Source organism: Peromyscus californicus, unplaced genomic scaffold (assembly GCF_007827085.1).
Source record: "Peromyscus californicus insignis strain IS unplaced genomic scaffold, ASM782708v3 Scaffold_20__1_contigs__length_68692818, whole genome shotgun sequence".
Taxonomy (NCBI): Eukaryota; Metazoa; Chordata; class Mammalia; order Rodentia; family Cricetidae; genus Peromyscus; species Peromyscus californicus.
In genome coordinates, this window is record NW_026294503.1 from 11,855,482 (window position 1) to 11,874,658 (window position 19,177).

General features: G+C 38.1%; 1 protein-coding gene and 1 long non-coding RNA gene across 6 annotated transcripts in view; one reads left to right on the top strand and one right to left on the bottom strand.

Annotated features, from left to right (window-relative positions):
• Positions 1 to 1,021, bottom strand: part of LOC128116484 (uncharacterized) — a 126,893-nt gene extending 125,872 nt beyond the window's left edge. For both annotated transcript variants that reach the window (XR_008220476.1, XR_008220477.1), the window contains exon 1: positions 908 to 1,021. This is a non-coding gene — a long non-coding RNA (uncharacterized LOC128116484). The remainder of the gene's footprint in view (positions 1 to 907) is intronic.
• Ebag9 (estrogen receptor binding site associated antigen 9) lies at positions 508 to 19,177 on the top strand. Of its 4 annotated transcripts, none has more exons than XM_052747758.1 (7): positions 508 to 702; positions 5,300 to 5,397; positions 9,102 to 9,180; positions 9,844 to 10,002; positions 11,471 to 11,578; positions 14,790 to 14,881; positions 17,939 to 19,177. In XM_052747758.1, the coding sequence occupies exons 2-7, from the start codon at positions 5,315 to 5,317 to the stop codon at positions 18,057 to 18,059; spliced, it is 642 nt and encodes a 213-aa protein (XP_052603718.1). In that variant the 5' UTR covers positions 508 to 702; positions 5,300 to 5,314; the 3' UTR covers positions 18,060 to 19,177. The 4 variants fall into 4 exon arrangements, with proteins under 4 accessions (XP_052603718.1, XP_052603716.1, XP_052603717.1 ...); XM_052747756.1 differs by lacking the exon at positions 508 to 702 and adding an exon at positions 1,021 to 1,295; XM_052747757.1 differs by lacking the exon at positions 508 to 702 and adding an exon at positions 1,311 to 1,334.

The window sequence follows — 19,177 nt, forward strand, 5'->3', positions numbered from 1 at the left end:
AGGAGCCCCTCTAATGTTTACTAATCTAGATGCAGCTTCCCCTTGGCCCCATCCGGAGGAGAAGTTTTACGGATGGAACAGAAAGGGGCTTGGTTACAGGCGAGACACTCATCTATATGGGAGGAAAGGAGGACAGCTTGGCACAAGCCCCATCGTTCCACGACACAGAAAAACAGAAAAATCAGGGAAACCAACCACCACCACTATCAACAAAAGGCCAAAGGCTCAAGCCTCCTTAAGGCTGTCGCGCTGGCCACGCCCTCTACGCTGATTGGCTTGCGGCTTGTACGTCAAAGAACCAGCCTCTCCCCTATTGGGCCGGAAGATACCTGAGGCGGGGTGCGGAAGGGAGAGCCTGGAGACAGCCCCTAGCTCCGCCTTAGAGGCGGGGCCGGGGCGGGGCCGGGGCGGGGCCGGGGCGGGGTCCGGGCGGGTTTCTGGCGAAGGGGCGGCCACATGGCGGCTGCGCGGCGGCAACGGCGGCTGCGGCCGAGCGCGCGCCCGGCTTTGAATGAGCGGAGCTGGGACTGAGCCGAGCGCGGGCGCGGGCGCGGGCGCGAGCGCGAGCGCGCGGACTCGAGGCAGAGACGGCGGCGGTGTGTGTGTGTGCGTGTGCGTGTGTGTGCGCGCGCGCGCACGCGCACGCGCGGCCCGCGGCAGCTCGGGAGCCTCCGCCGGGCGGGCGGGGAGGGGGAGGGGCAGGTGAGTGTGTGCGGCCCGCGCGCGCGCCCCGCGAGGGGCTTTTTTTTTTTTTTTTTTTTTCCCCCTCTTCCCACCCGCCTCCTGACCCTCCCCTCCCCCGCCCCCCCGGTTCAGGGGCCTGAGGGCCGGTGGCCGCGCTTCCCCGGCACCCTCTGGGTCGTCCCCGCACTTCCTGCTCTCCCGCCTTCCTCTTCGGCCCTCTTACCCCGACCTCCTCCACGCCGGGCCACCGCTCCGGGGTACTGTTTCCGGGTCAGGGTGAGCTGTAGGGGGAGAGCCCAGCGTGGCTAGGAACCGGCCCGGCGGTGTGTACCCTCTGCTATGCCACGCTCACGCCCGGGACACCGGCCTGCGAGCTGCCGACCCGGAAAAGCCCCACGTTCCGTCTTCCCCCAGGGCGATGTGCCGCCGTCCTGCCCTCCCTCTCCGGGCCTCGCACCCCTGGGGCCCCGATCGCCCCAACATCCACACCCCAGCCCACCCGGCTCCCACCTTCTGCAGTGGAGAGCGCCTCACTTGACGCCCGCCTCCGGGCGCGGGATTGCGTAACCCGACAGCTCGCTCGCGTGTTGTTTTGCTCATCCGTGCAGTGGGTATGATTTTTTTTTTTTCCCCATCCGCAAAAATTCTAGGTGGGTGATCTGAAAGCGCACATTTGCTTGGTTAGGAAACTCTCCGTGTAGTCGTTCAGAAGGCAACCCACCTAGATAGCAGTCCCGGCGGTGTCCCCTGTGAAGGCCTGATGGTACAGAATGGTCGATTTTTTTTTTTTTAACCACCAACTTTTCAAAACTGCACGGCTGTGTCTGCTTCCTTGCCTCTGCTGTGGACCCTTGGTTTTTCATATTTGAGTTCAGGTGGCTTTTCATTGGGAGCTTGGTGATTTTTAACTTGAGCGAGTTACGGACTTCAGTTGAGTATGTTCTGTGCTGCTGTAGATCATAGGACTTTGAAGTATTTGTGTGAAAAGACAGACAGACTCGGGTTTAGAAGTACAGCAGTAGATGTCTCCTTTAGTGGGTATCAACCGGCTTGGCTTAATGAATTGTATGATGGATCTCTACTCCAGGATGTGATCACCGAGCACAAGGAGGGATTGACTTAATCATGCAGGATTCTTTTTCTTTATGCCTTCTGCCCCAGGTATAGAGAAATCTTTCTCACTTGACACAACAGAACTCTTTTTCCAATTGCTTAATCGGAGATGACATTTCTTCAAAACTCTTCTTCTGGCATATATAAAGTTTCTGAATTTTGTTAGTCGTTTTAAGCAAGAAAAAAAAAATCAATTCGTGTATTTTGGTAGTAGGTTATTTCAGTATTGCCCGGATCTAGAAAGCATTTTAAAGCACCTAAATTACAAAGAGGAAACAAGTAAATATTTTCCTAATTGGTGATCTATAGGGTATTTTAGAAACCAGACTGTAGCGATATGCATAAAATTAAAATCATTTCAAATGAAATATGTAGGGAGAGCCAGGCCTTGGAATTCTTCTCTTCCAATTAATCCTGATTTAACCTGTTTAAATTACTCAGTACAGTTATGGCCCTCATCTATTAAATGGAAATGGTGAAACTGTTGAATTATATCCTGAACATGTTAAGGGCCCAAGGACTGTTAATTTCTTTTCATTCAAGAAGTATTTGAGCACCTAAATGCTGGTATTAGCTAAGATTTAGAGATAACAAACTCAGTCACACTGGTGGGGTCTTGCCTTTCCAGGCTCTCTTTCCTTTGAATAAAGTAAATGTAGGAAGAAACTCAAGACAATTCAGTAGCAAAGAGGGTTTCTCTGTGCAGGCAAGTGTTTTCTCCTTATCAGTTTAGCATATGTAACATAGTATGTGCTAATACATATTCATTCCTTTGAATTGGCAACATTATATACAAGTCCTGAATAAAATTTGTCTATAAGCCAGTGTAATTGATAAAGTGTTGCTTAATAGCTCAGTTACATTTTCCTCATTTTAGTGAAACTGGCTGGAAATTTTATCCTGGAACTTAAGCTATCTCCCCTGATTACTAAGGATGTTTATGACTAGTTTTTCTTGGTTTTCAAATCAAATTGATGTAGGTTTGAGTGCAAATGGTTATAGGAATGTGGAAACATGTGCTTACTCTGTTTCTATTCTATAAAATGAGGAAAATAATATCTATATCACTAGAAGTTCTGTGGATTCGGTTAGCTAACGTTTAGATAGTGCTTGGTTCATAATAGATGGTTAGTGAATTTTAGGTCTCTTTCATTAATTACAGAAGCAGATTTGTCACAGAATCAGGATATTGTTCATTGCTATGGAGGAATTCTGTTCTGTAATCGGTAATAATCTGGTTTTCTGTTTTTTCATTTAAACTTGAAATCTTATTTCTGCTTTTTATTGGAGTCATTCAAGATGACAGGTACTTACTGAGGACTTACACTTAAGGATGTTTGAGAAGGTAATGACTGTAGCTACCAAGACTCTGACTGAAGTTTGATCCCAGCCGAACACTGAACCCTGTGCATGGTACCAAAGTATTAAATGTCTTTTTTTCCCCTAAAAAATCTTGCTGGAGTATCTCTTTGGTTATATGTCCTTTTCCAGTGTTGTATGCCATGAATCTTCTAGCTGCCTTTTAAATATTTTTTCTGAAAATTTCTTATATTTTTAAAATTTACCCTCAGTTTTTATTAGCGCATATTGACTGTACAAAATATTGGGCTTCATTATATTTCATTCCTTTATGTAATGTAGTTCCCCCTCTCCCTGCTGACTGCCTGCCATTACTATTGTTCTACTGGTCTCTGTCTTCTTGCCAAATAGTACATCTATTTTCATGTCTTCTTGTACTGGAAATCTAGCTTGTACAAATGAGGGGGAAAATGCTATCTTTGTCTTTTTGACTAGCTTATTTTGCCCAACATTATGGTCTCCAGTTCCATCCATTTCCTGTGCAGGGCATTAATGCTGTACTCAAACTTCTCTTTGAGAAGTTTGCTTTTCTCTTTGTTGACAGTTACTTTTGACCAATCAGCTTTAAATGAAGCCTTAATTCACCATTTTATTTATGTTCAGTTCATTCTACCTATAATGAGGCATCAAATATTTCTTTGAAGTTTTACTTTGCAAATGGTAACAACATACCAAGTAAAAAACTCCTCTAGAGAAGTATCGTGTGGGGCAGAAACAGTATGCAGATATTACTATACTATGAAGTAGAAAGTGTGGAGTTTCCCAGTAGAAAAACACTGGGATTAAGAAGACTTTATTCCACCAAGAAGGCAGGAAACAATATGGACAACATTGGGAAACTAAATAAGATTTATAAGCCATTTGGCATCTCTAAGATTCTTTGAGAAAAAGGAGTCAGCTTTGTTGCATTTTTGAAACCTAGTACACCACTTTGGGGTTATTTGTCAGAAATATATATATTACTTGAAGAAGGAAATTGTTAATGTGCTCTTGGTTCCTTTTCTTTTAGAATCACTGTTCTTTGCACCTGCTCAGTAGTGGGCCACCTCCAGCCTTGGTCATTGAATAGATCATTCAGTTAAGATAGGCAGTCTTCACATGCACAAAAATACATGACATTGCTAAGGGAACCTTGTGGGACTTTCCCATTGTGCCTTTAGTAGTCTGCATTCTACTTTTAACCCTAGAAACAGAAAGCACTAGTTGTGTTTTTCTTCAGAAGGAACTGCCAGTTAGTGACTACAGAGCAGTCAAGGTCAGGGACATGACAGTTAGTGCGTTTTCCTTGATTTCCAGTTTGCTTCTTTGTTTTTCTTTACTGTTTTGTTGTGCATGTTGAGCTTTTATATTGAGACATAATATGTAAATAATATATACAACAAAGCAAATCGTATTGTTACCTTTCAGGTTAAGATACAGATCTTAGTTTTCTAATGCATTTATTACCCTCCCCCCCAATTAGAGGTGAAGATTCTTTCTTCCTATTTAATTTTTAACCTACTTAGTGAAATACTTCATTTAGTTGAGGAAACTGTATTATGAACTCTCTTTAAAAACCGAGAAGTTACTGTTGGATGTGATATGTCCTTATTCCTCGGAGGCTGTGGATTAATAGACTTACTAAGTGTAGGCCCAAGCATCAGTGTGTCTTTGAACAGATGGCTAGATTTGCAAACCTGAACTAGATGGGCTTTATCTTTTGTTTGAACTTACTAGCTATGCTCAGAACAGGCTATTTGATTTTTCCTCTGTTCAGTTTCTCCGTCTGAAATACACATAATGAAAATACCTAAAGGTTAAAATGTTGAAGTGAATCAAATTTAAAAAGTTATAGAAAGGTTTAATATATATGATTTTATACTTTTTGAGTTTTTTAATTGTAAATAAAGTTGTACTAATTTAGGCAGAACATTTTTCAGAGACTGAGAATGAAGGCAATTCTTCCTCACAACTACTAAAAACTCTATATGACTTACATTGTGTTAGAATTTACTGATATGTTTATAGCTTTTAGAGAAAAGTAAAAATGTCAGATATTTTTTATTGCATAAGGACTTCTTAGTTTGAATTAAAAAGAACATGGCTTCAGCAATGTGTCTAATACATTGTTGTTTTTGTGTGTGTGTGTGTCACTTTTCCACAGGTTTTGGCTCTCACCATGGCCATCACTCAGTTTCGGTTATTTAAAGTTTGTACCTGCCTAGCAACAGTGTTCTCGTTCCTAAAGAGACTAATATGCAGGTAAATGATTCTGTGTTCACACTGACCTATGTCTCTCTTTATTGCTTTGAATTACTTCCTAACTTTAAAAGACATGGAATGTTTTATTTAAACTAGTTGTCCTGTTTATAATATCCACTACTCTATGTTTTTTAAAAACATTTTTGCAGATCTAGAAAGGATTTCAGTTGTTTTGTTCATTCAGATTTTTTAATAATTAGTCCTGTGAATTTGTAGAAAGAAGCAGACCAACATTAAGCATTATTGTCACCACAGAAATTATGAATTCTTTCATTTGGAATATTTAAAAGTGGTTAGGCAAAATTAAGCATAGGTATTTCTATGTGTATTTCTATATGAATGCTATTTTTATATTTATATTGAAAACTTTCAACAGACGGGTTGGAGTGATGGCAGTGGTTAAAAGTACTTGCTGCTCTTGCAGAGAACCTGCTCTTGCAGAGAAAAAGTAGAATGCAGACTACTAAAGGCACAATGGGAAAGTCCCACAAGGTTCCCTTAGCAACCTGCTTGGTTCCTAGCATCTACATGGTGGCTCACAACTTTCTAAACTTCTGTTTCAGGAAATCCATTGCCCTCTTCAGGCCTCTGTGGATACCAGGTGTGCACATGGTGCACAGGCATACATGTGAAATACACAGACACATAAAATAAAAATGTATTTTAGAAACTTTAAATAAGGAAACTATAAATAAAAATAATTTGTGTGTGAGTGTTCAGATTGGCCAGAATACATTGTTTAGCTTCATCTGGTTATCCTTAGATTCTAAACCCTTCTATCTTACCATATGGCTACACTCTAGCTGTGGCTTCTCAACTTGGAGGTGCCTCAGGACTCACCATGACATTCAGAAGTGTGTTCGAAGGTTTAACAGTTTCCAGCAGAGCTGCACTACTCAGTAGCTGTTGAGCACTGGTGGAATCCACATTCAAGGAGTTCATATTTGCAGAACTAGGGCCTACAGCTTTTTTGGTAACAGATCTTTGCAAAGCTAGGTTCTTGGGTTGTAATTAACCGCCTTTAATCCCAGCACTTGGGAGGCAGAGCCAGGCGGATCTCTGAGTTCGAGGCCAGCCTGGGCTACCAAGTGAGTTCCAGGAGAGGTGCAAAGCTACACAGAGAAACCCTGTCTCGAAAAACCAAAAAAAAAAAAAAAAAAAAGTAATTATGCCACCAAAATTAATGTAGAGCAGAAAGTGAGGGTGGCAGTATTCAGTCTGATTCAAGGCTTGAGAGCCTGTGCAAGAACAAAAGGCATACATATTTCAGTAGTAAAAATTTGGAATTTATTCCAAATAAAAAAATAATAATTTTTATTTTCTGCCTTTTTTTTCCTTTTTTTGTTTTGAAACAAAATGTTGCTGTGCTTCCCAGGCTGGCCTCTGTATTTCTGTGTCGCTTAGGCTGTCCTCTGTTGCATTCTTCTTTTGTCAGTTTTCTAATTGTAGAGGAGAGAGAGAGAGAGAGAGAGAGAGAGAGAGAGAGAGAGAGAGAGAGAGAGAAAGAGAGAGAGAGAGAAAGAGAGAGAGAGGTGTATTGAGCTTTTCAATTGACTACTAAGAACTCAGGACATATTTAAGTACTAAGTTGTTCAGGCCTAACTCGTCATCAGTGGAACTGAAGCCAGGATGGTTCATGCCTTTAATCACAGCATTTGGAAGGCAGAGGCAGGCGGATCTATATAGCTCAGAAGGCAGAGCTATAATAACTCTGTCTCAAAAGAAAAGCTATGAATCAGTGGAACTGTTAGACTGTTAGGTTTTTGGCCTAAATATTTCCAGAAAAATTTAGTGATACACTTAAGGTAAGGTAGAAGAAAAAATGGGTGTAAATGGTAATCAGCTCTCTTTTCAGTGAGCAGTTTTAGAAGTTACACACAATGCTAGGCTGAGCCTCTTCAGGAGTTAGCATGTTGATGAAATGATGTTGAGTAGAAATGATCACTGCTAGATGAGAAGTCAAGAAACAGCTGGAAGACATGGGTTGACTGTTGAAATCTCCCTCAAGGATAAAAACTGATGATAAAAAAAAGGCTCAAGTCAGAGAATGAAGAAGAGTGATTAGAAATTTACTGGGAAAGCAGGATGAGAGTGAGTACTAATATGAGACAGAGGTAAAAGGTGTTGTTAACAATCCCCATGGAGCATGGGTGTCCCCCATGCATCTGCAGTTTCTAAAACTGTGGTCAGTGTAGGTTAGTGTTAGAATAAGAAACTGTATTTGATTTCATATTTAGGACTTTGTTTGTAGTCACTGTGAATTTCTGTTGCCAGTGTCAATATGTTTAGGACTGACTGTACATTCAGTTGTAAAGAAAACCAGCTCTGGGCGGTGGTGGCACACGCCTTTAATCCCAGCACTCGGGAGGCAGAGCCAGGCAGATCTCTCTGAGTTCGAGGCCAGCCTAGTCTACAAAGTGAGTTCCAAGAAAGGCGCATAGGTCTTGTCTTAGGTGTCAGAACGAACCTGGATTGTGTGTTGTAAAATTCCATACTTGTGGAATAAATTTTATAATTAATAGGCTGTAATAGTTTTGTCTTCATCCTTTAAAAGCGAATAATATAAAACTTGTGAATTTGTCCTAAACTAACTCCTTTAGCTCTGAGGGAATGAGTTACAGGCTACTGGATTGTAGTAAATGCTGTGTTTTAATGTCTTGCTATGTAGCTGATGATCTTCTAGTTGCTGTAAATCTGTTTTATAGTGAAATCCTTAAAAGAACATTAGAAATGTAGGTGTGACTATCCATTTTACAAATGAGGAAATTGTAGGTGATAAATTGAGTTATTCTCACTAGACTCAGGAAAGTAACTTTGAAAATCTTGGTTAATGGAGATTCCATCACTCATGTTAACAACTGCTTAATGTATTTTCCTACAAGTTGTTAGAAATTGGTTTAGTTTGGCTAATTGATTTTCAAACTTTTCTTTTTAAAAAATATTTTTGTTTCATGTGCATTGGTGTTTTCCTTACATGTGTGTCTGTGTGAGAGTGTCAGATCTTGGAGTTACAGACAGTTGTGAGCTGCCATGTGGGTGCTGGAAATTGAACCTGGGTCCTTTGGAAGAGCAATCAGTGCTCTTAACTGCTGAACCATCTCTCCAATCCCCGATTTTCAAACTTAACTAGCTGAATACTTAATTTTACAAGAAATCTATAAAGCGTAAAACTAGCCCTACCTGGTTAATAGTGAAGAGCTTTACCTACGGAGCCCGGAGCACTTGAGTAGCACAGGGCTTCAAGGGGCTTGCATATGTGTCTGGTTTTCAATTCATTCCAAATCCTATAATTTTGTCTGTATTTCTGAATCCTAAACTGAAAAGCAGCTACATTGCTCAAGATTTTGGAAAGCTTGACAAGATTGCTGAGTCATGCTTTTTCTTTCTGAGCAGTTATTATTTAAAATAATAATTATAAATTGAAAAATCCATCTTCTGAGTAAATTATGAGTAAATGCTTTTTTTTTTTTTTTTTTTTTTTTTTTTTTTTTTGGTTTTTCGAGACAGGGTTTCTCTGTGTAGCTTTGCGCCTTTCCTGGGACTCACTTGGTAGCCCAGGCTGGCCTCGAACTCACAGAGATCCGCCTGGCTCTGCCTCCCGAGTGCTGGGATTAAAGGCATGCGCCACCACCGCCCGGCTGAGTAAATGCTTTTTTACTCATGCTTGTTTGGGTTGTTCTTGAACTATATCCTGTTTCTTTCAGATCTGGCAGAGGAAGGAAATTAAGTGGAGACCAAATCACTTTGCCCACCACAGTTGATTATTCGTCTGTCCCTAAGCAGGTAGTGTGAAATGGAGCATGTGCTCCAGAACAGGGCTTTTCAAACTAGGATGCATCAAAGTAATTGAGTGGTCAGGACTCTTGCTGATTTTCTTATTGCTTGTTATACTATTACTTTTACTCTATTCTTTATATTGTATCTATTTCTTAACATCTAATTCCTCCCCTCCACTGGTTTTAACTATATGCTGTTACTTTTATGGAACATTTAATATTTAAAAATTTCATGTATGTCCTACATTTATATCATCGTGGAATTGCCATTTTATAATTAGTTTTCCATGTGATTTAAGATTCATGGATTCCTTATATATTAAAAATTCTGGCTTATTTTTGGGCGTTTGATACTATATTTTGAGGCTTTTACTTCCCTCTTGTCTTGTGGAGAATGTTGATACTTTTTTTTTTTAAGTCAGATGATCAGTTTGGTTAGGATTGAACGGAAGGTTCCAGTCTACTTTCTGTGAGCTATACATGTAATGCTAGCTCAGTTTTCAAAAGCATTTGCCTGAAAAAGTTTTGGTATGTGGCTTGAATTGCATATATGTCTGTGGCTCAAAACAGTTTTAAAACCAGTGTCTTAGAAAGCCTGTTTCTCTAATAAAGATTGTGGTGATCATTAGGTTGTCCCTTCTTGGCTGACAGTTCAATCAATTACGTTTAGACAGATGTGGAGGAGTGGACTTCCTGGGATGAAGATGCACCCACAAGTGTGAAGATTGAAGGAGGGAATGGGAATGTGGCAACACAACAAAGTTCTCTGGAACAGCTGGAACCTGACTATTTCAAGGACATGACACCAACTATACGGAAAACACAGAAAGTATGTTGAAGAGTTGTGCTTTTGGAGATTAAAATACTTTTTAGATTCTAGTAGTTAAAACCAGACAGTTTAATTGTATATTTTAGAAAGCCTGTTTATCATTTTGATTCCTCTCACATTAAATAAGAATTTTATGTATTCACGTGACCTAGACATAGATCTGATAATGTATATTTCCAAGTTTTCTAACATAACTAAGCATTTCCAGAAATTCTATTCTATCTCAGATAGTAGGTGCGAGTCTTTGCTAAGAGAAACATAAGCCAACAGTTTGAACACGTTGCAAGTATGATGATATCTATAAATTAATATTTCCCATTATATACAATGTACAGCTAGTGCAAGCAGTCCATGGTAAAATACTGTAAAGTTGGTATGTTTGTTAGCATTTCCCCTTCACTCCCTTTGGAGTTGACAATGAGATCACTTAGAGATGCAGAGATATTGGAAAGAGCACAATACTACTCTCCTCTCTTTTTCCCCAAATAGAGTATGTACTTAAAGAGAGAAGAAGAGCTCGTAATGAAACATGACTGACTTTGTCTCATCACTTAGCCAATTCTGCCTCCCAGAAGTAGCCATTCAATAACCTTATGCTTGTTTATATTTCACATATTGCTGTTTCTTGATACCAGTCATACATACTGTCCATTCATATTATACTCTGATAAATGAAGAGTTAGTTCTGCTTCATCTTCTAATATTGTAATGTTATTCCATTTTATTCTATTTCAGATAATTATACTGAGCATTCCATTTTTTATTCAAATACAGAAAACATTCTATACATATGCTTGTATATATATGTATATAGAGATACATATATTTTATATAACATGAAGATATTATTTATTCAACACTCCTTATGTATTTCCTTGCCAGCTTTTTCTTGGTTTCAGCTACTTATGTGCTTTTTTTCTTTTTTTTACTGTGTTGTTCAAATATTTCAGTACTGAAAAGGAAGGGTACTTATAAGTTTCTTAGTTGATATATACCTTGTGGAAATATATTGCTGGGACTTAGTATATTATATGATGCCTTGTTACATTAATTTAGATTGATGGTGTTTTCCTGAAATTTACAATATTTCAAGTAAATAGTCTAATTATATTAGCCAGGAAGAGTTAATTCACTTACAGCTATTCCACATGTTAAAGATGGTGGGGTATACTTTTGGTAGAAAATATTAGACATGTTATTATTTAAATAATTTTAGGGACCCTCATAAAATAGGGAGAAGAAAAAGACAAGATTTTTTTTAAACTGAGCTACAATATTTCTTAGTATGAAACTGATTTATGTTCTAATTGCATGGGAATTTTGGTACTATTTACAGGGTAATTCTTACTGCATTGTGCATAATAAAGAACAAGCACAATTTAAGCCATTACCAAATTTATTGATCAATTATTTTCTATATGGTTTTATATAAAATATCCTTGTCATCCTGTTGTAATTTTTCTTGCAGATTGTCATTAAGAAGAGAGAACCATTGAATTTTGGTATCCCCGATGGTAGCACAGGTTTTTCCAGTAGATTGGCGGCTACACAAGACATGCCTTTCATTCATCAGTCAGTAAGTATGTTAGTAAGAAAAATCTGGGGAGAGGTTTTTTTTTTTCTTTTTTTAAGAAGAAAAAAAATTCTCAAGTAACTGAACAAATTTAAAAGTTCATCTATAGCTTTACCAGCATAATATTTTATAAGATTACAAATTATATTGGGCACTTGGTCAGGATATCATTATATACAGAGAAGATAGAGACAAAAATGTGATATTTACAAATTAGAATTTTAGGAATTACCCCTAATATGATTAAGGAAAGTTTTGACTTGGGAATTTTTTTCATCATAGAGTAAGTTTACATTTAAACTGTGATGTAATTTAAGATGAATTTGACTTAAGTGAATCTTTATAAAGGAAAAAGTGGTGGGCAGAGTAGAAAGTTGGGATACCCCAGCACTGGAAGTATATCAGAATGATCTGGGGAGCTTTTTAAACCAAAAATGAAATTAAAACCCTTGCAGATAACTAGATGTCTCCTTTGAGTTATTGATTACACCAGCTAACAGTTGTAAACCCCCGATACAATGAGTACTGAAGCTCATTGTCTCAGTGTCTCTGTGGTCTTGGAATCCAGGGGTGATTAAACTGGGAGGTTCCATCTCAGGGCTTCTAGTGAGTTTGTAAAAAGTCACTGCGTTGAGTCTGTAAACAGCTGTTGACTTTACTGGGTTTGGGAGGACTAGTGTGTTCACCTTCAAAGTATACATGAAATCTTGTTTTTTATCATGTACCCTTCTCTAAGGCTGTTTGGCTTTACTTGTGCATAAGTAAGTATTGATTTTTCAGGGTGTGGGAAGAGGAGGAGATTGATTATAATGAAGAGATAGTGTTAAATGATTGCATACACAATTACAGATATTCATAACACATGATGCTATGAAACTGTAACATTGTAGCTATTTCTACTTTAATGTCTTTTTCTTTAATGACCCACTAAGTTTTATTAGGATTGTTTATGAAGAGCATGGCTGAGGGATTATTTACAATGGCAGTTTATAGGAGCATGAACACTTTACCTGTGGCTATACCACTGAAGAAAATGTCTCTTCCCCCAGGAAGCATTAACTGTTGCCTATAGGTTGTCAGTGTAGACTATTTTTCAAATCAAATATTCTGTTTTTATCCTCATTTGTACTATGGAAACTTTATACTAAGGATATCTACTTTTTTCCATCATCTTTTACAAATTTTCACTGTTGTTGGCTTCATTTGGATGTTTTTGAGGTATTGAGGTATTGAGAGAGAGAGAGAGAGAGAGAGAGAGAGAGAGAACATATGTGTGAGCATGTAGAGGTGAAATAAATGCTGAGTGACTTTCACCTTATTTTTGGAGACAGGGTCTATCACTGAACCTAGAACTCACCAGTTGTTGAGACTGGCCAGTGAACCTCTAGGATCTTCCTGTCTCACTTGCCAGCCACTAGGATTTCAGGCACACACTGCCATGTCCAGTTTCTTACCCGGATGCTGAGGGTCCAAACTCAAGTTCTCATGCTTGCATAGCGAGCACTTTACTGAGCTGCCTCCCTAGTCTCAGATGTGGTTAGTTTTATGTATGCAAACCCACCTGTCTTGTCTTTGTTTTTTTTTCTTTTTTTCTTAGAAGGCCATTTTTACTCAGGAGATTACTGTATTTAATGGTAATTTCTCAGTAATATATATACACACACAATTTTAAATCTCTAAATGTCATGTCAAATACTTCAGTGGAGAAATGGGCAAATATTATAAACGTAAAGATTAGCAACAAGAAACATAACGTAATAATATCTCATGTGTTTTTTTAATCTGTTTAGAAATTCAGTTGAATAATAAGGTACAGTTTTCATAAGTTTTTGCCTGGTTTATTTTATCTGTGTAGGATGGAAACAGAAAGTGCCAGTGAAAACACCTTACATTTCATATGCTTAACTGGAAAGCACTGTTCTAGTTTTAAACTTAACATCCAGCACAGACTACTCCAGTTAAACGTTGTCAGTAATTCTGGGATCGATCTGTATTCTTTCTCTCCCTTTTGCTCCCAAAAAGAAACAGAAACAAACAAATAAAAAAGAATTTATTCTTGTCTAATCCAAACTAAGAAAGTGAAAACCAAAATTAAATAGAAAACAGTATTCTGTAAAACATATAAAATGAAGAAGGAATTTGAAGTAATCTGGTTGTCTTCAACACACTCACATAGTCTCTCCGTCTGTCTGTATGTCTCTTCTCTCTCTGTCTGTTCTTTCTCTGTGTCTCTTCCCCTCTCTCTCTCTCTCTCTCTCTCTCTCTCTGTGTCTCTCTCTGTGTGTGTGTGTGTATTTTAATTGGTTGCTTACTTGCCAGTACCTGCACCACTGAAGAAAATGTCCATCTCACCAGCTGTCAGTAACTTTAGGTCATTAGGTGTAAAAGGGGCCACATGATCCCCTCCTCCACTCCCACGAGGGAATGTTGAGGGACTATTCACATGCAAGTCTTACGCAGCTAATCATAGCTACTGTGAGTTCTTGCTGTGCCGTTTCAAAAAGACTGCATTTCACAATACTTTAACCATTGCTCAGTCTCTTTGGTTCCTTCTGCCCCTTCCATGATGTTTTCTGGGCTTTGGTAGTGGAGGCAGGAGGTGTTGACAGAGTTATCCTCTTAGAGTTGAGCATTCGGCAGCCGCTGATTCTGGTCATTTTGAGTACTTATGAGTCTACAGAAACCCCAGCTGATTGGAAAAGGAAGCTCCTCTGACCCATGCTGACAGGAGCACCAACTTATAGACACAACCCTAAATCTTTAGAAGGTAATTTAGTGAGCACAGCATGTCTGTCTAGCAGAACAGCAGTGGTAGCTGTTCCCTACTAGTGCCTATGTCCCCCGCTGCCATGGACTTTTGACCAGGTTTATAGTACCAGCCGTGAATTCTCAGCTGTAGAGCCAACCTCGGTCCAGACAGCCGTTGGCTCCATTAGGTGTGCACTGTTACACCAGTTGCCTAGAACATTTTCACCACTTGGGAAAGTCACACATCATAACATTATTGCGAAATCTGCAGTTGTAGACAACCTACAGGCTAGATCATTTATGCCCTATTTGGGGACTGGTACAGAGTTCGGGAACCATAGGAGAGTAATAGGTTTTTCTGAGTTAGGCTTACAACCACTCTGTTTTGATTGTTTTGGTTTTGAACTGCTGTATAGAGAAATGATGGCTCTTTACTGTCTTAGTTTTTCTTTGTTTTCCATTGTAGTCAGAATTAGGTGACTTAGATACCTGGCAAGAAAATACCAATGCATGGGAAGAGGAAGAAGATGCAGCCTGGCAAGCAGAAGAAGTTCTGAGGTATTTGGATGATGTTTATCGTACACCTTGAATAGAAAACTTAGATTTGTTTCCTGTATTTAAGATCAAGAAAGCCTACTCTGCCAAATATCTGTCTCCATTTTTCTACACTGAACCTTATAGAGCTTGTTTCTCAGTGAACATGCTCTGAATTCCAGATTTCATATCTTGTTATATGTACTATGAATTTCAAACACTGTCTGACTCAAGGGATAATAATCTCAACGGTAAACGTTGTTTGCCTATACATACCACATGCTAGTTATGATGTCCTACTGTGAAATGTGACCACCGTGATACGCTGTTCTAGATTAGCAGTTGTAATTTTGATTTTATTGTTTCAGTTTAATATAGTGTCTGAACTTCACAGTTGAATAAAAGTAGCTAATAAAGCACCCTTAAACTCTACATGTATCTTACTTTGGTGTCGATGAAAGTACCATAAAACAGGGAAGTCAGATTAACAATCCATTCTACAGAAAAGTAAATATTATTCTGTAGTTTTAAAGTTCATTTTTTTTGGATGTTCATTCTGTGTTTCTTGTCTAAGAAACACAGTAATAAACTCAGTTATTGAACTTCTGTGTTGGGTCAAAAAGCAAGGGAAGAATAGCGAAAAGCAGACCTGTGACTTTTATCTCTGATGCAACCTCAAATATAAATCTGTCTAGTCTCTATGTGTTTAGGATCATATAGCAAGGGACTGGAAGATGGCTCCGTGGGTAAGAGCACGTGCTTCTCTTCCAGAAGACCCAGGTTCTGTTCCCAGCACCCACATCAGCTTCAGGGGATCTAGCCTCCCCTTCTGGCCTCTGTGGACACTTGTACACACATAATGCAAATACATTCAGGCTCACACATACATGTAAAATAAAATATAAAAAATTAGCAAAATATAGTGATAGAATTTTTATTTTAAAATTATGATTGTTTTTGCCCTAAGGATAGAGAGTGAATTATCTTTTACTTGTACTCATTTTTATGTTTTTTTTCTTTTCTTTCTTGCTTTGTCTTGTCTTTGATGGCCAATTTATAGTAACCTTAAATAACCAGCAGAGGGTGCAGTTAAATAGATAGAGGTTTTGTTTTGTTTTTCTTTTAAATCTTGTTTCTGCATGTCTTCTTTAAACAGGAAGGGGAATCACATTTTTAAAGTTGTGGGAGTTTTTCACACTTAGCTTCCTTTTGGTCTGTGTAACTGAGTCTTTTTAATAAAGGGTATTTTTTAAGTTGTGGACTAAAGTAATAATGTTGCAAGGATGATCAAAAAAGACATTTTTATTCTGGACTTTAAAAACTAATAATAGGTACAAAAATCAAATGTCTTAGAAAATTTGAAGGGTTTTAATAATTATTAGTTTCATGTAGCACAAGGAAAGAGCTGTTCATTTGAATCTAATAATCTTAATGACAGACAGTGTTACAGATATTTTAGCCATGAGCAGAGCATCTTCATGTTACTCTAAAACCTTCCCTTTTCCATCCTATCTCTTATTCCTTAAATAAAACAAAAATGATGACAGTTTAATTGAATGAGATTATTAGTTAATAGTAGACAAGCTTCGTGCTGTGTGCTGCATGAGTATAGTCAACACGACATGGAGGCTTGTGGCATTGCTACCTCTAGAAAGACACTAAGCATTGTGAAAGTGTATCTGTGGTCCAAATTCTTTAAGCTCAGAATTTTTTCCATTGCCAACTTAAAATAGTCTAGCTCTGTGGTCAGTTATTTGAGTATGATTCTAGTACTGAAGCAGTTCCAGGCTTGACTCTGGGTGGGTAATATATATGTATACATTCCTCTTCAGTAATCTCAATTGTTTCTTGTGCCTGGACGGTTCATTACTGATGCTTTCATTTTAGAGAGGAACCATGTCCAAGTTTATCTTCTTATAACCTTTATAATTATTTTCCTTTCTACTTTTTAATGCTAATGTTTTGGGCTGCTTTTTTAGTACATATTTTCAGGTTTTTCTTATGCTTAAGCAGAGCTAGTGTGAAATAGGTTTTCTTTCATTCTTTAAACTTGTTAATTGATGTTGAAAGTTGGAGTGTTGCCACAAAGAAATGTTTCTCCTTTGTGGAATTATGATCATCTATAACTATGCCTCCTTGCATTTGTAATTGCTACTGAAAATCAACCGTACATGCATGCACATGCATATTTGTATGTATGCATTTGGTATGCATTAACATATCACTTTCATAAACTTTAAGTTGAACATATGCTAATTTAGATGCCCCAGCCTGGACTATTCTACATAGACCTGGATTTTTCCTATTCCATGCTCAGTGGTAACCTATGCTTTCCTTCTTCAACCTTACATACTTGAGTTACTTTTTGACACCCAATTTAGGTTCCTTCCCCTCTTTCCTGTGTCATCATTCCAGGCCCAGCCTCCCTTCCTATACAAGCCCACTGGTAAAGATAGAGTGCTTTTGTCATTTCTAGTCAGTGGAGCTGTACTGGGCTAAGAGCCAGACAGAGAGTCATTGATAAATACCTACTACAGTATGCTTTATGGAGCTGCTCAAATGTTAATCTTTAAATTTCATAGTTCTGAGTAGAAGGTACATGGGAAATTCCACTTCCTTTTTGCAATGTGTCTCTAACATCCTTTAGCTAATTAAAAAAGTCTCTTAGACCAAGAATAGAATTAATTCCAATGTCAAACTTTTTTGGGTAGTTTCCCCCTGACACACACAAAGGCTGTGGTTGAATACAAGTAGAGTTTTGTGGAATAAGGTAAAGAAGCAAAGCAAGAAGATGTGGGTTCCTACATATTAATACTATGGCTATGTAAGTCTCTGAGCTCTGTCACTCATTTTGCCTGTTTGTTAATAAAGATAATGTTTCTGTTTGTGAAGTCATCTTCTAAGGATAAGCAGAAATCCTCCTATTGAAAAATCCTTGAAAATTTCAGAGAAATGAGAAAATTAAAGACATTAAGCATTTATTTCTTGATTATAAGAAGGCACCCTTTCTGTAATTTATTTGCTATTTTACCTGTGCAATATTTTATAAAAGTAAAGATACGAATGTGTTTCTCTCTTCAGGCAGCAGAAAATTGCAGACAGAGAAAAAAGAGCAGCAGAACAACAAAGGAAGAAAATGGAGAAAGAGGCGCAGCGTCTGATGAAGAAGGAGCAAAACAAAATCGGTGTGAAACTTTCCTAACACACGCTCGCCTGTCACATCCCAGTGCCAGTAGGAGAAGCCTGGGCCTGCAGCCTACAGGACAAGCATTTGTATGGACTGGAGATCATTTCAGAATACAAACACTGCTTGATCTTAATGTGTTTGAGCCATCCAGGACACCAGGATTCTCCCCCAATACCTTGAACTGTTAGTAATCAAGACTCAAAACTCAAAAATAATGAGACAATTATTTTCTTCAACATGTTCCAAATATAAGACAGTTGTTTGCTGTACAGAAGTTATTTCAAGTGGAATATACCAGACCAGTACCTCTCAAGCTAGTGTTTCTAGCTGAATAAATTGGGTGTAAATAATTTTATGGTAGAAAAGTACTCTGCTATCTATTATGCTTTCATTCATTGTGCATAATTATAAAATAATTTTAATAGTCTTTGTTTCCATGATCACTTGACGTAAATTAAACAAAATGTAAGTAGGGCTTTATACCCTCCTTAATTTTGTTTTCAGGTAGTGTTGACATACATTTTCTATAATTTGAACTGGCGTTGTTTGGTACAACATTAAGGAATATGATGATTTGGATTTTCAAGAAAAATAACATTAAATGCAATAATTTTATTTATCAAATATTTTGTATATCCTTATTTTCTTTTGGATGGTATTGTAATGTTATACAGAGCTGTAATTTATATTGCATGTATAAATGTTGAAAATCAGCTGCAATGACAAGTTTGTGTGACGAAGAACTAGGATTAGTAGCTTTTCCCTTTCATTACAGATGTCAAAATGTTAACAGTGTCTTTAAGAACCATAGTTCTTCATCCTTCTTAAAAGCCATTAATTTTCAAATGCTGAAAGACTTCAGTTTCATTTGATTTTTTAAAAAGTGATTCTGGAAGATTTCTCTCTTTTTTTTTTTTTTGTTTGTTTGTTTTAATATCTTACATAATGCAGGGTACCTATACATTTGGCTAGATAACATTACTGATTCATTACAAACCAAGTTATAATTTTTTTGTTGGTGATACTGATTGACTTGTCTAAAGAAATAATTGCATATTGTGTTTTATGGGGGAAAATCATATCTCACAGTTTAAAATGAATACCATTAAATTTTCTCCACAATTGAAATATAA

Coding starts and splice junctions, on each gene's coding strand:
- Ebag9 (XM_052747755.1), top strand. Junction 5,398..9,101: donor CTAAAGAGACTAATATGCAG/GTAAATGATTCT, acceptor TGTTTCTTTCAG/ATCTGGCAGAGGAAGGAAAT. Junction 11,579..14,789: donor TGCCTTTCATTCATCAGTCA/GTAAGTATGTTA, acceptor TTTCCATTGTAG/TCAGAATTAGGTGACTTAGA.